Source organism: Zalophus californianus, chromosome 3, assembly GCF_009762305.2.
Source record: "Zalophus californianus isolate mZalCal1 chromosome 3, mZalCal1.pri.v2, whole genome shotgun sequence".
In the NCBI taxonomy this organism is placed as follows: Eukaryota; Metazoa; Chordata; class Mammalia; order Carnivora; family Otariidae; genus Zalophus; species Zalophus californianus.
The window spans coordinates 117,787,041-117,812,682 of NC_045597.1; the positions used below are offsets into that span (position 1 = coordinate 117,787,041).

The 25,642-nt window shown below is 41.4% G+C and overlaps 1 protein-coding gene across 5 annotated transcripts in view; it reads right to left on the reverse strand.

Moving 5' to 3' along the window:
• CACNB4 (calcium voltage-gated channel auxiliary subunit beta 4) overlaps positions 1-25,642 on the reverse strand; it is a 242,065-nt gene that overhangs the window by 125,817 nt on the left and 90,606 nt on the right. The window contains exons 1-2 of one of the 5 annotated variants that reach the window (XM_027590448.2): positions 10,169-10,465; positions 8,073-8,232 (exon numbers count right to left, since the gene is read on the reverse strand). The exons of 2 other annotated variants lie outside the window; for them this stretch is intronic. In XM_027590448.2, the coding sequence (XP_027446249.1) occupies positions 8,073-8,078 (6 nt within the window). In that variant the 5' untranslated portion in view covers positions 8,079-8,232; positions 10,169-10,465. Of the gene's footprint in view, positions 1-8,072; positions 8,233-8,406; positions 8,540-10,168; positions 10,466-25,642 lie in introns of those variants that run through there. 2 more of the 5 variants (XM_027590449.2, XM_027590447.2) reach the window with 2 other exon arrangements.

The following is a 25,642-nucleotide window of genomic DNA, read 5'->3' on the forward strand; positions in this document are numbered from 1 at the left end:
GGCATCGTGAAAAGAACAGTGCTCTGGTCAGAAACTTGAGAAAGGTTCCAGGTCCAGCTCCACCATAAATTGTCTGGGTCATTCTGCACAAGTTGCCTAAACTTTTTGGGCCTCAGTTTTTCCATTTATAAAATAAAGAGGGATGAACTTCACAAGTTTTTGTGGATTTTCAAGAACCAATTCTTACAACAGAGAGTAGACAAATTCTTCTTATGAAACCTGGAGGCCAAACACAGCCTAGAGCTGCTTCCCACAACCAAGAAGACTTCTTCGAAGTCTTATGTTTCATTTTGAGCTAATTTCCTTTAGTCTCAATCAAAAAAGGGTGTTTATTTTAATATAAAAATATCTTACAATACATACCAATCCATATATATACATCTTAAAATGTGCTAATCATTTAACTCAGCAATTCCAGAAGGCTGTTCTGGAGAAATGCTCCATGTGTACACAAAGATTCCTCTATAAGAATTTTGACTGTAGCATTTATCTACAGGTTTGAAAAACAGGAAATATTCTAAATCTACCAGTGGGCTAAATTCGTTATGGCAAATCCACACTATACAGTCATTATGTCACTCAGTTTGTGAAAAAATAAATTGATATGGAAAAACATCCATGGTACATTTTTTTCTGAAGAAAAAAAGTCACAGGACAATATTTACTATGTTCTCATTCATGCTTTTTAAAACTACAAATATGATATGTACATTTGTAAGTATGTTTTTCTAAATATCCATGTTGGTCAACGTATAGGAAAAAAGTCTGAATGGATACCCACTGAATTGTTAAAAACACCTACCTGTGGAGAGAGGAATAGGTTGAGAGGTTGTTAAGGAAAACCAATTTTTCATCCTATATAGTTTTGTATTATTTACATATTTTCCCCAAAACCTCATTTCACTGAATTTAAGATAACAATGATTTTATTTTATTTAAAGATTTTATTTATTTAACAGCAAGAGAGGGAACACAAGCAGGGGGAGTGGGAGAGGGAGAAGCAGTCTTCCCGCCGAGCAGGGAGTCTGATGCAGGGCTGGATCCCAGGACCCTGGGATCATGACCTGAGCCGAAGGCAGATGCTTAACGACTGAGCCACCCAGGTGCCCCTAAGATACCAATGTTTTTAAAAATCAACGTTAGATTATGTACCACTAGGGGAAAAAAACTGCCAATAGAGCTATGAGTTTTAAGATGTAGCCCCATTTTAGGGCACCTGGGTGGCTCAGTCAGTTAAGTGTCTGCCTTCGGCTCAGGTCATGATCCCAGGGTCCTGGGATCGAGCTCCACATCGGGCTTCCTGCTCCATGGGAAGCCTGCTTCTCCCTCTCCCACTGCCTGTCGCTCCCCCTCTTTGTGCTCTCTGTTAAAATAAATAAAATCTTTTAAAAAAAAGATGTAGCCCCATTTTAGATATATCAAAATGTTGGAGGTGGAAGGCAAGGAATGTGTGCTCTAGGATTAATAAAATACAATATAGGACTTGAGAAATTGTTACAATATTAAAAAAATAACACTGGCACTCTAGGAAGATGCATATCTAGAAGAGGTTTTATATACCAAATTGTTGGTATATAAAATTAATAATTTTATTAATTATTAATTAATTAAACATGTCCATCAAAGTGGTCTTTTCTTTTTAAAATCAAATATCTACCTAGGTCTTTTTGATCTGTTTGGTTTTATTCCTTACTCTACTCTTCAGTAGCCTAGCACTTCACAAAAGTGCAGCATGACAACTAAGACATGTTCTGTGCTTCCCTACCTTATCACTTTACCTTAATTCCAGTCCTATATTCTAAGCATTAACAATATGATCAAATGTGAGATGATTTAGGGGCGCCTAAGGGGCTCAGTCAGTTAAGCGTCCAAATCTGGATTTCGGATCAGGTCATGATCTCAGGGTCATTAGATTGAGCCCTATATCTGGCTCTGTGCTCAGCGGGGAGTTTGCTTGTCCCTCTTCATTTGCTTCTCCTCCATCTCCCCCTCCTCTTTCTCATTCTCTCTCTCTCTCTCTCAAATAAATAAATAAAATCTTTTTTAAAAAGTGAGATGATTTGAAAATCTGATAAATTCTTAATTCTGTCCCTTGGATCAACAGAGCCAATGAATCAAATAAGTCCAAGACATTAATCTCTGGGACATCAATTAAAATTAAATGATATTAAGCTATCAATAATGACTCTTTGGAAACAAACCGGGGAACTAATTTGTTGACCAAATATTTTAGCATGATATTCACCACATTTTTCTGCCTTCATGATAGTTATTTGCTTCCAACTCTTACTTCATTCAAACACTCTTTAAGGGAATATTTGAGAGGTTGGACTGAGTTAAAGATTGCCCCTTTTCTTCTCTCCTCTGGCCTTTCATCTTATCATAGAAGAAAATTAAACAGATCAGGCACAGTGACTCCTTTTAAAAGTAATGAATGACTTCTGGGAAAAAATAATGAATGTCTCCTAGAATTTATTACATTCCTGGGGTTTTCTAATTGATTGATTATTGCTTTTAGTACACCGCAAAGGGTAATGATGATGAACTGAAGAAAATTTTGTAAAGCAAGAAAACACCAAACAATAAACATTCTTGATGATTAAGCAACATAACAACATAAAACAATTATTTAAACTTTTTTCTTGTCAACAGTCTCCTACTGATAGCTAAGACAATTTGGCCAAGATGGAAAGATACAGATCATTGAAAGCAGAAATACCACTCCTCACTTATCAATAAGAGTGAGGAGAAGCTTACTTCTCAGAAAGCATTTGCCTTTGATTTTTTTTCTTAGAGATGAGACTCAAGTGTTTCCATCTCAAATCACTGTGGGCTGAAAGTACAATGTGGGTATTGGCAAGCAAATGAACAATAGACAAAGCATCCTTTTGGCTTTAGAGTTAAAAGTCTTAAATAAAACATCCCCCCTTTTTCAAAAATCTAGTCCTCTCAAAGATGTGCACCATATACAATTTCCTCCTTCAAAGATTCTGAAAAGGCCAAACATTCAGACTCAGGGACCAAATACAGAGACCTTACTCAGTATGCACAACACACCATGGTAATTGGTCATTTCAAAAAGCAAATGGCATATGGTAGCATTTGTATCCAAACTGAAGAAATTGCTTATCGACAAAGAGAACAGAATGTTAGATGTAGAGAAACCTTAGAAATCATCTAACCAAGTGTTTTCATTTTATAGGAAGGAAAATTGAGAATCGGAGGGATCAAATGACTTGACCAAGGTCACTACTAATAAGCGGCAAAGACCAAGACTTCCAACTCCTAGTGCTCTTTCAATTAGATTCTACTGCCCCTTTCTCTGAAACAAAATACAACAAACTAATCAGAAGACCTTAGGACATCAGTACATTCTTTCACTTGACAGCCACTATAATATTTTTTTTAATTTTTTTATGGTTTTTTTTTTTAAGATTTTATTTATTTGACAGAGAGAGAGAGACAGCGAGAGAGGGAACACAAGCAGGGGGAGTGGGAGAGGGAGAAGCAGGCTTCCCGCGGAGCAGGGAGCCCGACGCGGGGCTCGATCCCAGGACCCTGGGATCATGACCTGAGCCAAGGCAGACGCTTAACGACCGAGCCACCCAGGCGTCCCCCACTATAATATTTTTAGAAAGCACTGTCAAACCATGCAAATGCTCTGAAAATAAACCAAAGGATTAGATGGAAATACCAAACCTGCAGAGAAAGGAGCACGCCAAAAGCGTAAGTATATTCACGATATGTATAATAATAATAATAGCAGAAAATACATGTTTTAAGGGCTTTATACATATTACCTTATTTAATCTTCAAAACCACACAAGATGTAGGTTTCATTACTATTAACACTTTAGTAATGTGGAAACTGAGGCACAGAAAGTCTAAGAAATGTACCCAAGGCCACAAGCTGGGAAGTGGGGAGCCAGGACGTCATCCCTAGAAATCGTGCATGGAGTCTCTGCTTTTAATCCTAGCATTATTACACTACATTATTGTTTCGTAATACAAAGTACAAAAAGGAATTTTAAAAAAAGATTGAGAAACAATTTTAACTACAACCTTTTTACTCACCAAACTTCTCAACAAATCTGCTAATAGAGAAATAACACTGAAGGTCAGTGTTATGTTGTATGATGCGCAAGCTAAAAAGAGAAGAAAGATTAAAGAGTAATAGGATTAAAATGGCAAAATAAGAGAAATAAGTTATTCACAAACTACACAATCAAGCTCTTGAGCAATTGACAGGTTGCCAATATTCATGTTAGGATGTATCCATTCCATCAGTTCCCCTAAACAATAGGGCTGAAAGCAAATTCAAAACATTCTGTTTCAAGTTTAAGACTTTTCACTATTTCTTTTTTTTAAAGATTTTATTTTTTATTTTTAAGTAATCTCTATATCCAATGTGGGGCCCAAATCCACAATCCGAGATCAAGAGTCGCGTGCTCCACCTACTGAGCCAGCCAGGTGCCCCGCCCTATTTCTTGAATGATGCAAAAGAAAAAAAAAAAAAAAATATATATATATATATATAGGATATAGGAAGTACTGACATAGTGGCACCATTTAAGATGAGAGAAAAATATTTATTGCTAGAACTATACATTTATGTTATAAAAGAATACATAAATGTAAAGTGAGACCAAGTAGTGATCTATTTCGACCTTGCAAACTATCATGTGAGCCATCTGAGCCACCTTCCCTTTGGCATACCCAGAAGTACTGTAAAAATGGCTGCACAGTTTTATCTTAGACTCACACGCTCAGAATCTTAAAAAGTTCAAAGCCCAGGGCCTAAAAATCTACAACTGCCAATCTGCTTGCCATGATTTTCTATGAACTGCAAACTCCCTCGAGTTTACACACTAAGTAGTGCCCTCTGGGGCCCTGTCTCAAGTAAGATGACATGCCAGGGTCCTTAGCAGGTCTTTTTGAAGTCAACGAGGCCTGATGCAGGCACAGTAAAAAGGCAAGTAAATCAGCCTGATTTAGATCAGCTGCAGAGTCTACAGCTACAGAACTTTCTTGGTATAATGTTCAACTCAGCTTCATGGATATCCGAGCTCATGACGTGATGATCACTGTTAAGGACTGGTGGGGGAGGGAAGAGAGAAAAGAGAAAATGGGAACAGTCCAGTTCTGTCTTCGTGCGCTCTTCGGGTGGCTCCGTTTCCCCAGGTAAGGGATATTAAAAGGAAACGGTGAACAGAATAATGAGAGAATCACCCACATAGAAATAAGGTCCGCACTGAACTCTGATAGAAATGGAAGGGCTAAGGCAAGGATGCCTGCCCACCTTTACCCTAAAACAACCCTAATTATTGCTGACCTTCCTACAAAATATCTCGTACCACAGAAAAATGTAGTGTTCACTAAGCACATATGGAGTCACAGGACTATATTCTAAAATCCTGACTGACTCATCATAATCTAATATGAAGAAGAACACCAGCAGGAAAGAAGATGCAGAAGTCCCAGAGAAAAGGTGGGGAATTGATCCTAACACATCCCTCTGTCACTTGAAAATGGAAATGACAAAGAAAGTAGCCAGAATGATGACTTTGGAGAGGCAAATTCATGGATTCTGATCCGATTTAAGGGCTTTCTCTCTTTAGTTCAATGACAATTACATCTAGAAATCATTTCAATATACATTTTAGAAAACCATCATTGCTAAGAATTGATTGATTGAACAGAAATTTCTGTTCATCATTCACTTCGACTCTGAGCAAATACCAGAATCACTCTCCGGCCAGCAATGCCAACAGACTTTGGATTCTTTAACAGAACAGGTCTCATTCTCTAGAAATAGACCAGAAAGACTTTCTGACCCCGGAAGGTCCTCTGATCTCCCAAACCATAAAGACCTCCAGTCTTCCCGTTTCCAAAAGGAATCTAATCCTTAATATGCCTACAGTGGTTTCCCAAAGGTCCCTAAACACACAAAGCCTTCTGTTTGAAGTTGATCCTCCTTCCTAGCAAGCACAAGGACATAACTTCATATTTAAAATAACTTTATTATATCTCTGACAGCAGCAATTCTTTATTCTCTTGTGGCTGTGTGCCTTTCAACCCTCTCGGGTATCTTCCTTTATGTCAAAAGCAGTTAATTTTCCTCCTCCAAAAGCTGTATGGCAGAAATCTCCCACTTAGCATTAACCATCAATTAGCAAAGCGTGGAGCATATCTATATATAGTATGTACCAGGGTGTCCAGTGGGTGTACAACTATGGGTACACAGACATGTAGGCAAACGTACACAGTTGTGCAGCTTATAGAAAATGAATAGTTTAAATAATTAGCATAGAGTTATACTTATTATAATGTATAGATACATATAAATGTAAAGGCGTGCTTTTATATGCACATACAGATATTACATACACATTACATCGTGTAATGTGTATGTAATTTACCTTCACTTTAACTTTTACACCTATAAGATTTCTAACAGTATTAGTAAATACATTAGGCTCCTTTCTGTGATTGGAAACATTTCCAAAGATGTATTTTCCTCTCTAGTAAATGCCCTGAGTTATGATGTGATTATCTTTTTCGCTGAGAAAGCTCAGGTCTCTCCCTCGAAGCACTTTAGAATGCAAGCATTTGAAGATGGAAGCAACTGTGTCAGAGAAATCAACTATTAATATTCTATGTGCAAATAGCCCTGACTTCACTTTACAAAATACTCTAAAAGTCCATATTTCATTTAAAGCACTCAAAATTCCAGAAGGCCCATGTAGAAGATTTAAATTGTGCAAAGCACCTTTTGCACAGGCCAGTCTAGTTCTAGTGTGCTGAATCCCTTATCAGCTGAGAACACCATTTCACAGCAAAGGATGCAATATACAGTGGCAGGTTTAGAATGACATATTCACATAGATGTGCACTGAGAGTCTGAAAAGATACAAATCAATATGTTAACTGATTATCTCGTGGTGGATTTCTAGGTAACTTTTTCTACTTATCTGCTGCTTCCATTTATCCCCATAAAAACATCACTGCTATTGTCTGTGTAATAAACCTGCTGAATGAAAAAAGAAATCTACTTGTGATTTCACAAATGTGAACATATACAATGAATCCGTTTATAAAACATGTATACCAAGGAGCAGATCTATCAAAATCTATTGTGAATTAGATAAAAAACACATAGCGTATCCCTGGAGGCTCTGTCAGTGAAAAGCATCTTGGCCACCTGGACCTGTATTAAGACCAAGCGCAGGTAGTGAAGGTGGGGTAAGGCAACCTTCACACAGAAGACAACGTAGTGTGAGTCTGTGCGCACAATCTCTTGTAACTGGCCGGGTCTGGGTATGGACTCATCCAGGAGCACACATTCCGTGATCCATGTCAAGGTAACAAAAGGAGCAACATGATGTTCTGGGTGAAATCTCTCATTCCTATGCAGAGCTTTGCTGTGGGGCACTGAATCATCTTTTGCACTTCCTTGTATTCTGAATGATGCAAACAATCAACTATTCTCCTAGAAACCAGAGCAGAAACAAATGGACTTGTCCCAAAAGGCTCCGCAGAACTCAAGAATCTAAAATGCCCAGACTCAGGTGTGTTCCCACATGGTCCTTTATACATACAGTGCATGAAATGCCCAAGTTACAAGTGAAAAGCTAGGCTATTAGAAGGATAATATCTAGCCCTGGACCAGAATCTCAAGAAAAACCTTGCATAACAGGACCCAAATCTCTCTCTTACTGTGGGGATGTGAGGTGCTAACAGTGTATAATGATGCTTTATCCTTACTCAGAATAAAATTTCATCAGTCCCTAGGCAAGATGATCTTATTACAGACTTACTGTGTGAACACACTGAATACAATCACTTATCCCATGTTAAACTCCCACACACCCCACAAAGACATTTGCAACAGCACAGAGCGGTAGGACATAGGCGGACGGCACCCCGACCCCCCCGAGAAAGTGCTGTACTCAGCTTTTAGTGCCTGTATATTCTTGGACTGCAGCTGGTCATCTGAGAAAAGCCTCTCCACACCTATCCAGCAGCCCTGCTCCAAGAGCTCTGCTCCAGTCTGGGCGAACCCCCACACTTACAGCCATAAATGCATTAGCACTGAGAAAGACTGCTGAGGATGTGGCACTCCAGGTGTGGCTTTATCTGTCACTTCACCAGGTCAGCTATTTAGGCCTAGTCTTCTCCATTGGCTTGAAGCTTTGGTCACACCATCGTGGGTAACACATCACATTATTCTTCCTTATAAAAACAAATAAACTCAAATGAGCATCCTGAGCCAGTTCACCCCTCCAAACACCTCTGCCTTCCCCTCTGATTTCAGTGACACGCTTCCAATCCCAGCCCACCGAAAGCCTCCCATACTTCCAAGTGAGGACCGGCCAGATGCCGCTCTTCGTTCCTTGGGTTTCTCACCTTCCTCGCCTCCACAGATCCCCGAGGATCTCAGGCTGCCGGCCACCACTGAGTCACCAGGAGCACAGCACTGCAGTACCTAGCACTACCCGCCATCAACTACCACCAGAGTCAAAGCGCTGCACTCTGCACCTCCCACCCCACAGTGAAACTCGGCCGTCCTGGGAGGCTGGACCAAAAGGAAGGGGGAGAAAATGTTTTCGTACTTATAATGGCTTCCCTCCGAACCAGTGCATCTGAAATTTACACAGTTCTAGAGAACAAGGTGCTGGGTACATTAGTTCCTAGCCGACTCTGCTCATTCCAGCCGGTTTCCAAAATAACTGGTGGTTCTGAAAGAACTCCCATCCACGCAAGTGCAATGCAGCGCCCGAGTTAGAATAGATGGTCGCAAATAAAAGTTATGATTCAATAAGGCCTCACACATTTCACAACTGAGTGTGGAGAGAAGGGGGATGAGAAACGATCAGGCCTCCTGAAGGACCCCGCTGGGGAAGCTGGCTTACTGAACTCCTATAGTTCTTCCACTCCACTCGCAAGTGGGGACTTCCTCTATTTCAGCCACCAATGTTTCCAAGTACAGTCCCCTTGCAATCAGCTGGCAGTGGGGATAATTTACGAGCACGCTGGGAACCATGCAGAGAGACTTTGCAGAAACAGAGTTAGAGTCAGCGCTAACACCCAGACAAGAAGGAAAAACGGAATGCCTGATCAGAACAGAGGATTTCTATCTTCCATAGAGAGCACAGTTTGATACATCCGTCTGCATTGACGTACAGGTACCATGGGGCTTTTTTGTTGTTGTTGTTGTCATAGTCTGTTTATTTGGTGGTTTAGCCAGGGAATCTTATATAACACATTCCTGTTTCAAATGTAGCAGCATGTATGGCATTGCACTCATACAAAATTCAGACTCCCCACAGCAGGTCCCATCAGCCACCCCAAATCATTTTACCTTGCAAGGTTTCAATATGATTGATGAAAAATCAAGAACTACCACTAGCACAGAGTGAAAGCAAGACTCAGTCATCAGCTTTACGCTATATCTGAAAGCTAACATTCTGGTGGTATGATTTTAGGGCTTTTGGAAAACCATTTTCATCCTGATTTTAATAGATGACATGAGCCTGACCTACAGAGGAAAAGGAGTCCAGTTTTCTCAGCCAAAACACACATGAGCCTACTTCAGGCTTCCAGGGTAGAGGAGCACTACCCTCTGCCTCTGCACTGGGCTGTTAGATGACCACAACCTTTGCATCTCATTTCCTTAACAAAGAAGCAGTGGATCTGCACCACTTGTTTGGTCAGAAAGCACATAACAGAGCTACTGCTGAGCAACTTCCATTCACGCTAGCTCACTAAACAATGTGTATTATATAATGAACGAGCCTTTCCTCTGAACCCTTTGATTGGAAAACATAGGCACTTTCTGCATAGTTTAAGCAGATCTCCATGGAGCAGTTACTCCTTGTGAGATCAAAGGTGGACTGAGTAATGTATAAATCACAGACAGCTAACACTCTTAGATGCCTTGGCTATCACCCTAGTTTCTTTTTTGCTTGACAAGAAATTATATAATAAAACATAATTTCAGCTCACTCTGAACTATACAGAGAACATTTACACGGCAGCTAGCAAGCGCCCGAACGATGTTGGCTTTCAGCTCCATGTTCCCTGCGTTGCCTAAGAAATGGGGTTGGGGGGGTGAGTGGGAGGAGGGGGAGGAGGGGAGAGGGAATCAGCTATCTGTGAAAATACTTACAGCCTCGGAGTCTTCAATTCCATGCAGGTACAAATTGTCATACATGGAGGTCTGATAATCCAGAGCACCTCTTTCAAGGCAAAAATCAAATTGCTACAGAAGCCACGGCTACAGCTAAAAGATGGAAAAGGCCCTGTTGGAAGAACCGCACTTGTCTTAGCAATTCCCGGGGATTTACCAGGCAAGATGCTATTCATTCACATCACACAGGGTAAGGTTATCCCCAGAGGCAGTCCAGCCCTGGCATTTAATCTGCCTTCCCAATACAGAGCATAAAAAAGCAAAACCCTTCCTCAACCACAGACTGGTGACTGAGCTAGGAAAGCGGCCTGTGATTGGCTCGGCTGCCCTACTTCAGTCAGCTGAAGAGTGTTCCCTCAGAGAGTGGAGGGCGCCTCAGAGCATCCTACCCAGCAAGGAGCTGCTTCCTGTTTCGCCTGCACTGTGCAGTTCTGTAATCCACACTTAGCAATATCTGAGAGGCTGCTCGGAATGTCTGGAAAGGCAGACTCTTGAATACTTTAAATACGACTGCTCACCTTCTTAATTAAATTCACAATGGGTGGGGGGAGCAAAGGAGAAATTTTATTTTCAGAGAATATTGTACAAAGACAGGCAAACAGATACGAACTCCCATCCAACATCTGTACTTACCAGGTAGACGCAATTTAAGTCAAATGGGCAATAAGTCATTAAAAAAAAAAAAAAAAAAACCACCCCACCAAGGTAAAGGAAAAATGGATACGATAAACAGATGGTAAGATTTCTTGTGGGAATTTCTACTGTAGAAGTCTTCAGTGTTCTCACTGAAGTTTCTCTGCCCCACTTGCAAGAAAAGACCTCTGTGACCCAACTAGTGAAGTTTGAAAAAGATGCCCAAAGTCTCTCAAAGGCTTTTATTTAGGTGCAAAATGTTTAATGTCTTTTTAGTTTGACATTTTGAACCTGTGACAGCTAGTGTTTTCACTTAGATCCTTCATCCCCTTTCCAATACTTAGAACTTTAATATTCCTAAAGCAGCACTGATTACTTCCCAAAAACCCCAACAGAAAAAGTCCACTCCCTCCCTCTGCTCCCACCACACCACAACTCAGTTTGACTTAGGACGGGTCCCACACTGGAGCCTACCTAGATCCTGCTTTCTGTCAACCAATAAGGTGCTGCAGCTTTGAAACAGGAGAGCTCACGCTATGAGGAGGCAGCTAGCTTTGGAAAAAAGAAGTTGGTGATGGGCAAAGGACATAATCTAGAGAAGCTGCATGACTCACTGGGGTAAGCAATGACCCAGAAACTCAGAGGCTCTGGATCCAGTATCTGCATCACCATTCATTGGTTGGATGACTCTGGACCAGTCACCACCCCTACGGGCTTTAGTTTCTTCACCTGCCAAACTGAGGTAAGAAAGAACTCCAAGAAAGCACTTTGAAATCTAAAGCGCAATGTAAACACTTATCAGTGACAACACTGCGTTGTCGGCCGGCAGGCACTGGCTGCAGTTCACGGGAGCTCAGCACAGGCATGACTGGCTGGCCGTGGACCTAGGAAATGAGGCCTGTCCTTCTAGCCAGTTATCTCTGAAAAGCGTAACTCTTAAAGGGACAAACCGGAGTCACGAAAAGCAACCCAAGAGCTACAGCTGTTGAGCAGAGCCCAGTTCTTCCAGGCCTGCACTGACCCCCTGATGTCCTTAAATCACAGCTGCACGCCTTGGAAACGGCACCAGTGCTTAGTCACTTTGAAATATAAAAGATGGCAAGGGACTCATGTGTCCTTCAGAACCCCCAAATGGTAGGGTTCATATAGGATGTCATCTGTGCCTACACAGAGGGAGGACAGCAGAAGAGGATGGAGGCCGCTGGCAGGATTCCAGAGAAAGAAACCTAGTGTCTGCTCTCCCTGTTGACACCTGTGTGTCCTGGAGCGTGGCACTTGCCAGGCTGACCCTCAGCTCTCCCCTCCACAAAGCAAGAGGACTGTGTCAAAAGATCTGGAGCCTCGAATTCTTTTATCAAAGTCTGTTATTATAATTAACTACAGCCATATGATATTTTAGCCAGAATCTCCAGAAAATTGAGGCTAGAGGGTCTTTTCTCTCCTTAAGATTTTCTAGATCATTTCCTTACTTTACCATTTCAACTGAGAGTGTAGATATTTCCTGAGTGTCTTTAAACAGGCAACTAAGTTAGGGGCAAAGCAAGAGGCAATCCACTTCCATAATCCACCCAGATGAGAGAAATTGCTCCCTACTGGGAAAACTGGACATGGCTCAGCTCCTTTCCTCATTTCTTGGCCTTGGAGTGCTCCTGGCAGCTAATGTGAGGGTCCAAAGGAAGTTTTTAAGGAGCAGAGGTTCATTCAGGGATATACTCATACATGCAGTAAGCAAGTGGGACATCAGGAGGGAGGCACTGGATGGAGCAGAGCATCCTATAGTTACCTCCTGCTACCCTACATCCAACCTCTGCAGGACTAAGAACAGATGTGAAGCAGGTGCTGGCTGGCTTCGTCTGCTTCCCAGGACACTAAAAAAAAAAAAAAAAAAAAAAAAAAAAAAATGCTGGACTCAGTACCAAAAACTGTTAGAGGTGGAAGAACCTCAGAGGTCACCTGATCCAGCTTTCATTTTAATATCCAGAATGCTTAAATTGCTATATTGAAAACCCTAATTTTTTATACTTGAATGTTCCTTCCCCACTCCCTTCTTTCTTTCTTTTTTTTTAAGATTTTATGGGGGCGCCTGAGTGGCACAGTCAGGTAAGCCTCTGCTTTGGTCTGGGTCATGATCCCAGGGTCCTGGGATTGAGTCCCATATCAGGCTCCCTGCTCAGCGGGGAGCCTGCTTCTCCCTCTCCTCCCTGCTCGTGCTCTCTCTTGCTATACCTGTCGCTATCTCTGTCTCTTTCAAATAAATAAATAAAATCCTTAAAAATAGGTACATACATACATACATACGTATTTTATGAGGCAACTGGGTGGCTCAGTCAGTTGAGTGTCTGACTCTTGGTTTCAGCTCAGGTCGTGATCTCAGAGTTGTGAGATCGAGCCCCGCGTCGAGCAAGCCTGGCAATCAGCATGGAGTCTGCCTGTCCCTCTCCCCTCTGCTCCCCCCTTGCCCCCGTTCACGCTCTCTCTCTCAAATAAATAAATAAGTACAATCTTTAAAAAAAAGATTTTTTAGTAATGTTTACACCCAACGTGGGGCTCAATCCTACAACCCCAAGATCAAGAGCCGCAAGTGCTACCCAACTGAGCCAGCCAGGCACCCCTCCCCACTCCCTTCTTGATGGGGTTTTCAAGAAAAGGGAGGGGAAGCAGTGGGCATGCTCCCAGGAGGAATTTGGTTAAATAGAAGATGGTCACTTTGGTGGGAAAACCCCTATCTCTTCCTGCTTTCATTCTAAAAACAAGAGAAAACCAGTGAATAGACTTGGGAGACTGCCCCTAGGATTTAGTTCTACACAGAATAAGCACTGCAACTGCAACTCACCTAAAGGCTTCACCCAGTCCTCAGGCTAACCCCAGAGTTCCAGAGGAACCCTACAGAGAGATCATTCTGGACTTCCCCAGAGGAACTCTGAGGAATTTCTAGAAAAATGAACTCATAACTCCAAGACAATTTGGAACTGACCATCTCTGTCCGAGATTCTCTGAACTGAGAACGAGCTGAGAAGTAGTGAGAGGTCCCTGGGAGCCTCCTGGGCTTGTTTCAGATCATCTCAAGTCCCTAGCTTTTGGTAAAGGGGCCTCAGGATTCCAGCAGGTCTAAGTTCTGAGGGCCCAATTTCAATTCTCACTGCAGCAAGAGGTGAAAAACAGCTGAGGGACTGGCACCCCCTTGGTTTGGTGAAGAGTTCTCCAGTTAAGTGACTGGTTGAGCAGATGAAAGAGAAACCACCCCGCCCCCGGTCTACTTCTACATCAGGCTACAGTGAGAACAAGTCTGAAAACCTTGTGGCTCATCTTGTGTTGGTGTTTCCATAACACACCTACCTCTCATACTGAGAAGCCTCCAAAACTGCATAGCCCCAAAAAAGGCTACCTCCCGTTTTGAGGCTGCTCTGCTGAACGTGCATCTCACCCAATTCCATTCAAGTCACCTCTCGTTACGATCAACAGTTCAAAGTCAAAAGGCCTTAAGAAAAGGCATTGCCTGTATAATTCTATTTTGTAAAGCCCCCATGATTCTTGGTATGGAGGTAGTTCTTACAACTTGCCAAATGTCTCACCTGAGCTCAATTCAGTGGAGGAAATGTTACGGTCCTCAAAAAAATCAGGAAAGCTCTCTTCGGTATCTCAAGGGAAGAGTTTGGTTTTTTGTTGGCTTCAAACTTAGCGACATGGAATTCCTTTTCCTTACCTGGGCTGGGCTTTGTGGTCCAACAAACCCATGGAATTGGCATTGGAATGTAAAGGACAAGCATTTCTCCTTTCCACTTGTTTGGGAAGGGAGGGGAAGAGGGAGAAAAAATCCAAGAGCCAGTGCAGATTCGCTCTGAGTTCTAGATAGCCACAATCAAGACAACTGGCATAGATTTGGAAGCAAAAGGGAATTTGCTCTCCGATTTTCCAACCAGATTTCTCCAGAATTTAACTTTTCTAAGCCAGTTCAGTTACATGTGCTACAGCAGGACTCTGGGAGGTAAGGGGAAAGACTTCTGAGAGGTCAGGGAAAAGATTCTCACTGGCTCCATGTGGGCCTGAGCACAAGCCCAAGGCCTTTGCTTGCCCATTCAGCCTTAGGGTTGTTTGCTTTTTTTGTTTAAGTTTTACAAAGTGAACACAGTGTGCTGGATGATCTTCTCCCTCTTCTGCTCTGCAAGTATTAGTCCACTCCTTTACTTCTAGAATGTGCGGCACTGCAAGCATTAACATCGTAACCCCGGTTTTCTCCCTGATGTGCTGCAGACAGGTGGTACCCGCAGAGCAGACAAAGGAATGAAAACCAAACAAAATAAAATAAAGCACTACAATTGATGTCCCTTTGAGTAGTTTTCGGAGTTTGAGTTTAGACCTTATGACCCAGGGAGGCAGGTCCTGGAGTCTCTCTCTGGACCTCGTCTCTAACATGGAGATAATAATAGTTCTGAACTTAATGAGTCAATAGATGAAGGGCACATGGAAAGTGCCTGGCACATGAGAAGGCAGAAAGAATTGGCCTTTTCTTTTTTGAAGAGAAGTAGTATGGGATCAGGTCCTCACCCAGCTCCAAGGCCCTCCCAGTACACTGCCATTTGCGGGAAGGGTATTCCCAGGCATAGTGTGAGAGGAATGCTATGACACAGAGTGGTTAGGAGCAGGGACTCCTAAGCCAGGCTGCCCGAGTATCCCCGCTGTGCCACTTCCCAGCTGGATAACACTCAGCAAGCTATGTTGCCTTTCTGTGCCTCTACTTCCTCATTTATAAAAGGAGGATTCTCCTAAGATGATCATGCAGATTAAGAGCCTTGGTAGAAGAGAGTGCTCACAACGGTGCCTGGTGGACACTCAGTGCTCCACGAGTATCAGCTGCTTCTTTAAGTCCCGCCTGGAAGCCCTGGTGCTCTTTGCCTCTGGGGTGGGATTCCTCACACCTGCCCCGGATGCTGGCCTTGTACTCTCTAACCCCACCTGGGTCGCCGGTTTCAGCCAGCAGAGCTGAAATCAGCATCCTGCCTCCTGCTGACCTACTTAACTTCATGCCAGCCTCCTCCCGGCAGCCTACCTGCTTCTTCTGGCCAGGCTGCCTGCGCCTTATGCTGAAGCTGGCATGCACACCCAGGCCTCCTCAACCTGGCAACACCTCGACCCTTCAGCCGCCACGCTGAACTCCCCATTTTTCCTGTGAGCCCCAGCCCACGAGATACCCACACTCCTGGACACCCAGCACTCTCACACTGGACTTCCCAACGGCCTGGCCTCTTGCCAAACTAGAACTCTGACCTCCATCACCCCCACCAGCCACTCCTGGACTGCCCCAACCTGTCACCCGCTGCTGCCAAGAAAAGGTCCCCATGAAAATCCTGTAACACCTGCCACTACTGGTTCTTAACAAGGCGGCAAAAGCAGCATGAGAGAGACACACAAAGAGAGACAGGGATAAAAAGGCCGAGACAGAAAACCCTAGAGACACTCAGAGTAAGAATGAATATATGGACTAGCTCCCTTCCTCCCTGCCATTCTTGATGGCTCCAGGAAAAAATAATACTTCATAATTCATAGAAGAGTGACTGTAAGTAAGGTAGAAAATTCCCCTGGCCTATTCAACTCGACAGAAAATGACAGATCTCTCCCTGTGATTGACATATTACTCAGAAGTCTCTCACTTCCCAAAATTTCTGGTAAAAAAATGCCGATCTCTTGGCAAAAACATTCCATACAACCACAATTTTCATTAACGCTACATAACTTTATCTTCCCCGCTTCTCCAAAATGAACTGAGCAGACCTGTCCGGTTGGCCCCTCACTGCCACCAAGACATCAGTTAGCTAATATTTTTTATGCTAATATCACAACTACAGCTTCCCAACTGCCGCCTGCTCTGCACTCCTGTAGAGGCTGGTAACTTGGTATCAGCTGGACAGGACTGCATCCTCCAGGAAGCTGACCGAAGGCTGGGCCATAGCAATACCGGAAATCCCAAAGACAGAAACTGAGCCAAGGAAGTGGCTTCCATCATAGCTGAACGGTAATCTGATTCCTTTATCGGCAAAGCTTCAGCAGGGGTGAGAAGCAGGAAAGGGGGGAGGAAGGGCTCCATCTCTCCCATGCAGCAGGGCAGAAATGAATCCGTCACCAACCTACTACACGGTTTGGGCAAACCCCTCTCACGGTTCCTAATTTGCAATAAGGGGTAAACATTAGTTGAGGGTTGTTTTTTTTTTTTTTAATGTAAAATTTGTGAAGTTTTATTTTCTATATTGTTACTACTTTTAGGCAGAAATTCGTGTTTTTGCCTCCCAGAAGGAGTTTTTCTCTCTGATTTGATAATACAGTTCACGTACAGATCCATTTGGCCGTCAAATAAACACCCAAAAATGTGTCCTGGGTACCTAATCTGTCTTCCAAATAAAACTTAGATTGTGTCAGATCTTATCTGAAATTTTTCAAGGCTTCCTGTTGCTCTTAAGATAAAGACCTAAATCTTTAACTTGGTCTAGCCTGGCCTCGACGTTTCTCTTCTGGCATCCCTCATTTTGCACCCCTGTTCCTTTCACTCTCTTCCCTACAGCCAGCCCCGTCTTTCTGGACACATCACACACCCTCCCACTGCCCTGCTTTGTCTGTTCTGAGCCCTTTGCCTGGAACCCTACACCTTCTCCCACCTCACCCTCCCTGAATAAGCATTAGCGAGACTGATAAATTAATACCTTTCTCCAGAATGGGAGTTCTATCGAAAGAGGAATCATGTAGCTTCTTACTCACCATTAGATCCTCACGGCCTAGCACAGAGCCTTGCACATAGATGGTTTTCAATAAATATGTGAGTAATTCATGATGGCCCTGAACTCCTTGGCTGCTTCTGCACTTTGGCTACCAAAACATTGTACTGAATAACAAACAAACAAAAAGCTTAAAAAATGAAATGTGAATATTTTCTGAAGATAAGAAAACCCAGAACCTGAGCATCCCTAGAGAGTCCACACCAAACTGTCTTCATGCCCTGACTGGGAGAGTAGTCTTGTTCAGATTTAGATTCTTACAAACTAAATAACCCAGGTATGACATACTGGTATTATTTTAACAATATCTTCATTTCAAAGAAAACAATTTACGATGTGCTGATAATTCGGGGGTGGAAGGTGAAGGTGAAGGAGAAAAGACTCCATGATCATTCATACCTTCAGAACCTTGCACAGGATATTCATATTGTCTGGGAGGTCTCCTCCACTATGCCACACTCCACCCTCGACTTTTTGTATTTGGTGAATTCATTCTTTCTTTAAGATCCAATGTAAATGTCATGAAGACCTTCCCCAACTCCCTTAGACATTAAACACTCCTTCCTCTATATTCTGTCCTCCTCTACCTCCACTAATGGGCCTACTATATGACAGTGTGTTCTGTCCAATAAACCTGCTTCTTCCACTACAAGATGAACAACTAAAGAACGAGAACCATGTCTCACTCAGTTTTGTACCCAAATGCTTCATGCCATAGAACATCTTCCACACATACTGGTTGCAGGAACTAAATAACACACATGAAAAGAAAATCCCCATTTTGGGCTCTAATGTCATGGTCTCCATCATAACCCATGCAGCCTAGGTGAGTAGATGTTTGAAATCTTAAGGGAGTCAAAAGAGAAGGGAATGAGCCAGGAATCTGTGAGGCCAATTTTAAGGCTGCTGTGGATTTAGAAAACAAGCCCCAAAAATGGAAAGGAGAGTCAGGAACTCAGGTCTGAGATGGACTTAAGTCAGCTATAGGGGCTTTCTTGTAAGGAATCTACGAGCAAAGGGGATACTGGTGTATGATGGATGAATAGTAGTATTAGGGTCCTGGGATGTTTCCTAAAACTTTGTTGCCTCAGAACGTATTTTTGAAGAAATGCCTATTTCCCTTTGGAAAAAAGTACCAGACCATGTATCTCTCAAGGGCAGGAACTATGTCTTCTTCGAGTTAGACCCCTGTCTGATCCAATACCTACCGCAATAACTGGAAAATACGAGTTCAATGACTACACTGGAAAAAGCTGAGTAAGCAAGTATGATATAAGATGACCTCCACAGTACAACATAGCCCTGAGGGGACCATGATCTCAAGTTCTATCATATCTCATGCAGCCTCAGACACTAAGCATACTACAACCTCAACAGGGGAGTAGGAAAATCTGACCAACGCCCAAATACTAAGCTTAGAGTAGCAATGCTCATTCTAGATCCCACCTGAAGTAGACCTAGAACATTTAAATTACTGCTGGACTTGAGTAGGAGTATCTCAGGGAATAGATTGGTCTTAGACTTCAGGCTGATAGTTTTCGGTTTCTGCAACTCAGTGAACAGTAAGAAGAGAATGGTGGTTTTGGTGCACACTGCTGACTTTAGCCAAGATGACTAAAAGCCCTAGTATCCATTCTCCTATTCTTCCTTTTAGCAATTAACCGCATTCCACCCCCAATTTTAGCAAGGCATATGACTCTCCAACTAGAAACTCCATTTCACAGCCTCCCTTCCAGCTACATGTGATCCTGTTCCTGCCAACAGAATGTAAGTGAAAGTAATGCGTCCAACTTATACATCACATATCCTGACACATCACAACTTACACGTGTCCTTGAAAGGATACTGATTGCCCACCACATGCTCTCTTCCTCATTCCTTTGGATGTGGTGCTGATGAGCCAATTTCCACCACACAGATGGAGGATGAAGAGTAATAAGGGAATAAGAGAAGCTTGAGTCAGTAAATGAACTGTGAAGAGTCCTACCTCTGCTGTCCTGGACTGCTCTCCTGCACTGTGAAGTGAAAGAGAAAGACACCTCCATCTTATTTAGGCATCTTTACTTGGTGGTCTCTTTGTCAAAGCAGCTTAGGCTAACTAATCTCAGGTGCAAAAGTAACTAAAATATACATGCTACTAGAGTGGGAAACAAGGCAACCAGAAAAAGATGTTCAGAACTGGACTCAGAAAAAGGCACCTCACGAGATTATGTCATTTCTATTAACTCTTCTTTCACAAAATGCTGACAAAACCAAAATGGCGGTCAGTTATAGCAAATCCCCACCCCATGGGGGGTCCATCCCCTTTAAAGCCAGAACATTGTTATGTAAGTTTTTAGCCACAATAAGCCTGTTTATTTTCTGAAACCTAGGATTAGGGACAAAAGCAAAATGTTGGTAAACTAAAAACATATAAATTGCCAACTGCATACTGTTTTTTCAAAGCCCAAATGATTTTTTAAAAATTTTCAACTTGGGGTGTCTGGGTGGCTCAGTAGGTTAAGCTTCTGCCTTCTGCTCAGAACCCTGGGATCAAGCCCCAAGTCAGGCTCCCTGCTCAGCAAGGTGTTTGCTTCTCCCTCTGCCCCTCCCCTGACTCTTGTGCTCTCGCTCTCTCTCAAAAAATAAATAAAATCTTAAAATTTTTTTCAACCCTATTGAGTTTTTGAATACAAGTAGATCACTACAAAGAGAAAATTATTCGCCACCTTTTAGCAAAGTCCATAAGGATTTCCTCATGAAGATCTGAATTTTCAACAGAATTTCTCTTAGTTCCCAATCCGTTTGGTTATTTCCTTTGCAGTACTGGATGGAAAATTAGTTGGAGCACTAAGTCCAAAGCCTTTCCCAAGAGGCACAAACGGAAACAAGCTGAGCTACTTGATCTAAATTCCAATTCTCAGAAGTGATTCTTGCATCAAATATTCAAAAAAATAACAGTCATCTCTAAGAAAATAGTATAAATTTGGGGACAAATAGCAAAAATAATGTATGTACATTTGTATTGATAGAAAACAGGAGAGTAACAAAAATTAATAATCCCTTATATCTGTAGGCATGTCTCATAAATCCAAAAGCATAAAGAAACTTAGCATAAAGATTTTGGAAACACACACACACACACACACACACACACACACACACACAGTACTGGCCTTTACAAAGTTGTTTGGCAACGCATTTTTCCTAGTAACAGAAAGTGATTTCTCAAATATTTAAGAAAGACAGATTGAAAATTAAAAATAGCAATATCTGGAGGCTTCCTGGCTAGTGCCTGGAAAAGCATGGGACTCTTAATCTTGGCGTCGTGAGTTTGAGCCCCACATCAGGTGTAGCAATTATTAAAAAAATAAATAAATAAACTTAAAACATTAGCAATATCCAAAAAATATTTAGGAGCCATGTACCTTACCGCACATGAAACTCACCGCATTTCTGAAGCATGTGTAAACAGTGAAAGCTATAAGTACTACTTGGCCCTCTCTGGTCTTGCGTACCTCAGAAATCTGTTCTCCTAAACTGAGAAAGGCAATAGTATTACTTGGCCCTCTCTGGTCTTGCGTACCTCAGAAATCTGTTCTCCTAAACTGAGAAAGGCAATAGTATTACAATTTTTCATAAAGAGTAGTTTAAAATAAATTATTTCTAATAGTTCCTCTAAGTTACTCTTTCACACCCAATCAGCTCTAACTAAATACAAAACACTACAAGATGGTAAACTAATAACCAGTCAGTCTGGAAATAATGTCAAATCATAAGGTTCCCTGGGTTTCTTGGGCTCCTCTAACCATCCATTTAAACCTATGGATCACATAAACATGGAAGGACTGTTTCAACAAATTTGGACATGTTAACATACAATGAAAGAGATATAAATAGACACCAATAGTTGATTCCAGAAAACGGGGGAAATTCATAAACACATTGCTCTCAAAGTACTATCAGCAGGCATTAGGAAAAGGAGTACTATTAGTAAGTGTTCAGATTTACCTAACTTAGCAAGAAATTATGAGCTTTTTCCTACAAGGTACCTTTAAAGCTTGCCATCAAAGTCTTGAACTAAAAGACTAAAGACAATGTCAGGCAGATGGCCTTTGGGCCTCAACTAATAAAGGCTTACTTTAAAAAAAGATTACCTACTAGAATATTAAGACATTAACCAACAGCAATTTTGAAAATCATTACCTTATTTGCCATCAAGCAAATCAACTACTAAAAGTTGGGGGAGAAGAAGAAATGTCCAGTAGGAGAAAGGATGATCAAGCTAACTTCATAGTAAGTAGAGGTCATTTATTTCCTTCCACATTCTGCTCTTGTTGGTTGTGTTTACTTCATTTTGAACCTTATACTTCATGAATATAAAGCAACTGGAATGATCTGAAGAGTTAGAAATTATGGGGAAATTTCCTAACTCCACATAGCTCTGAAACCAGAAACAAAGAGAATAAATATATTTTTCATTATATTTGCCTTCCATCTTCTTGTTTACTGCCATCTCTATCTCTTTCTCATCCTTACTTGAGCCTTATTTCATCCACTCACTACACTTTCCCCAAAACATGTACTTACGATCCAGCTTCCTACTGCTTCTTATGCTTGAAACCAACTTAAGCATTTTTCTAGTCTACTGAAATTTCCCACCAAATCTCCCTTTTACAGATCAATTCTCCACTTTAAAATGAGATCTCATACAGCCAAACAAAAAATTTTTGTTTTTCCAACATTTCCAAGGAGTATATTTATTTTTTCTGAGTAAATATACTCTTCTGAAGAGTGATATTGTAGAAGATTTGCAACAAAATTCAGGAAAGTACAAAGACAAGAAGAAAAATCTGTAGTCTTACTGTTAAAATATGATTACTGTTACTACTTTAGTGTTTGTCTTTGTATGCATTTTGTTTCACATTTAAAACATGTTCCTAGGGCGCCTGGGTGGCTCAGTTGGTTAAGTGTCCCACTCTTGATTTTGGTTCAGATCATGATCTCAAGGTTATGAGATCAAGCCCCACATTGGGGCTCCACTCTGGGTGTGGAGCCTGCTTAAGATTCTCTCTCTCTTTCTCTCTCCCTTCCCCTCTGCCCCTCCCCACTCTAAAAACCAAACAAACAGACAGACACATTCCATTTAAACTTTTGTATTCTCTTAACAATAACAACACAAGTATCTTCTCCCACATTACCAAAAACTCCTCATAATTTATTACAATTACATAATACTGCATCATATATGCAGTTCCCATTGTTTTGCTCTTGTAAATAATGTTGGAATTATAGTCATCTGCAATTCAGATTATTTTCTTGGGCTGACTCCCACATATTCTTGGGTCAGAGTGTATGAACATTTTCAGCCTCCTGATCACAATGCCAAATGTTGTACAGAAAGATTTATACCAATTTACATACCTATTAGTTAAATGTGAAATGCTAGTTCTTAGTCCTATCACTAGCCATGGAGCAAGGTGGGTACCTAGGGGTCTAATTTTTTTAATCTGTTAATTTGATGTGTGAAAAGTGGCATCTCACTGACGCTTTAATTTGCAGTTTTTGCTAACAAATATATATATATATATATATATTTGCTAATAAATGTTTTAGCGACACTACATGTTTTCCTAAGTACAGCAAATCTACTTTCTCTGAGTGATGAAATTCCACTGCTAAATAACAGAGACTGCGATGTTCTTGTCTCCAGTTTCTTCTGGGAACGTCTTATGAAAATGGCATCAAAGGCAATGGCTCTCAGCAACAGCAGAAGATCAGAATCACCTGTGAACTTTTTAAAAATCCATTTACACTCTAGAAACCCAAGCTCCATCATCTATATTTTCTAAAAATCCCACTGCCATTTTAGTAGGCAACTGAATGAGAAGACCACCAGGCTAGGACTGCAAAAATCAAATATCACACCTGTCAAGTAAATAAGCAACTGCATGCAGTTCTTCAGGGATGTGATGAAGAGTGTATGCCCTATACTCTCATTTTATTCTATGGCGCTGACCTTATATCCATAAAGCAACTTATTCACTCTGTGAGATCCACTTTTACTGGGTGACATAACATTGCCCATATCTCTTACTCTCATTTCTAAGAATGATCTTGTTTCACATGATAAGAAAGTAATCTAATGTACCTTGTGTTTATATACCCAGCACTTGGCAGAAGTTATTTCCACAGTAGATAGGATAAACAGCTGGTGTGTATCTCCAAAATGGCACTTCTTCCAACTCAAGGAGAGCTTCTGCCTGTATTCTACAGGCCAGGAATAAGTGTTCATATTATTTATTGATTTATGGTGATGTTTATCAAAATAAGAAATCTCAGCTAACGCTTAGACCCACCCCAATTCCACTCCCATCTCTAAACAACCAGTTATTCCCCTTGAACACTCTTAAGCACCATAGTGGGACAGTTTGTGACCATGGATACTGGTGTCACATGGCTCAGCATAGTCATAACCTGACATAATCTGGGCTTAGAAAGTGACCTGATCTTACTCTCAGAACTAGGTTAGCTAACACTATCATGGGGGAAAATATGAGGGGAAAAAAGAAGATTTGATGTCATAAAGAAAAGTGTCCTCCATGTCAACTCTAGTAAATCCCTTTTGGCTGGAATGTACTAGCATAAGAACAGCCTGGGCCCAATCAGACTCTCCTAGCACTGCTTGGATCTCAGCGCCACATTTAGCATAATCCCCTACTGGGGGGATCCCAGTTTGGGGATCCCAAATTGAATAGTAATCAATCATCAGCACAAGAAGTTCTGCAAGAATTATTTCAGAGAGTATTTCTTTCCTTTGTAGGTGCTAAAAGTGGTCATCTTGTACCACCACAGAGAGACCACTCTGGAAGAAAGATGGAAGGATAGTACCAGCTAAAGTGCTAAAAACCAGTACTTACTCTGTTGGGTCAAAATTGTCATGTCCTTGACAAATCCGTAAGTGGAAAACTCACTCCGATTTTCCAACAAAAAAAAGTAATGGACAGGTTTTCAAAATTAGGTAAAATATGAGTCCAGATGAATTATTTTATCTGTTTTGCAGATAAATTCCCCCAAGTATCAGCATTATCATGCCAACCACCTTGGGCTCTTGGTACAAATTAACTGACAACAACGGACAGGCTATTTGAACTTAAAAATTAAATCTTTATATGGCAATGAATATTCTTTATGGTTTACTACTGCAGCTCAGGGGGGTGCTTCAATCTCTTGGCTTGGCTGAGTTCAGAGAAGCAAAGTGAACACTCTGTTTCATTCTACTCATCCCTCTCCAGGGGCTCTTTTGCCTGCCTTTGCATTGTTCCTGCCATGCATATCACCCTCAAAAAAGCCTCAGGACAGAAAAGCTTGGGAGGACACTGAGTATAATAAGCTGTGATGAAGCATCTAAAACAAAGGGACTTTTGTTGATGTTTTGAACCAAGTGAAAGAAAAAAAAAGCATTAACAAGTGCACTAAACTCGGTGACTGGAATTAGCAAACCAGGACATATATACAAAAGTGTAATCACAAGGTCACACGTTCACACCTAGGCATTTAGCTGTGTGTCACTGTAAATCACCACGCCAGCACATTCCCTCCTCTTCATTTTTTTTTTTTTATTTTTCTAAATTTAGTGCCATTACAAATGCTGTTAACTCAGATAACTTAGAATCTATGCACAGGAGAGTGAATCACAGTTTCCATGAGATTCACCAATTTAAATGTCTTCCCTTTTGTATATTTCCATTGCCAATGACACTATCTCAATCATTATGTATCATTTTTCTGGTGTTCATTCTTGAGGATTTTATACATCTGCATAAATTTGCCTGAAAAATGTCTTTACATATATTCATTAGAGATTGTACCCCTCCTTTTGAAAATATGATCTCATGAAATGATTTTTATATTCCCTTGTTATTACCAAAAAATGTATTACCAAATCAAATACAGTTTTTTCAAAAGATCCTAAGTTTGAGATGAGGATACACTGTTAAAATAATCTAGAAATCAAAGTAAAGTAAAATCTGACTGGGAAATTTTTGCAAGTGATTGGCTATAAATTAATGTTACT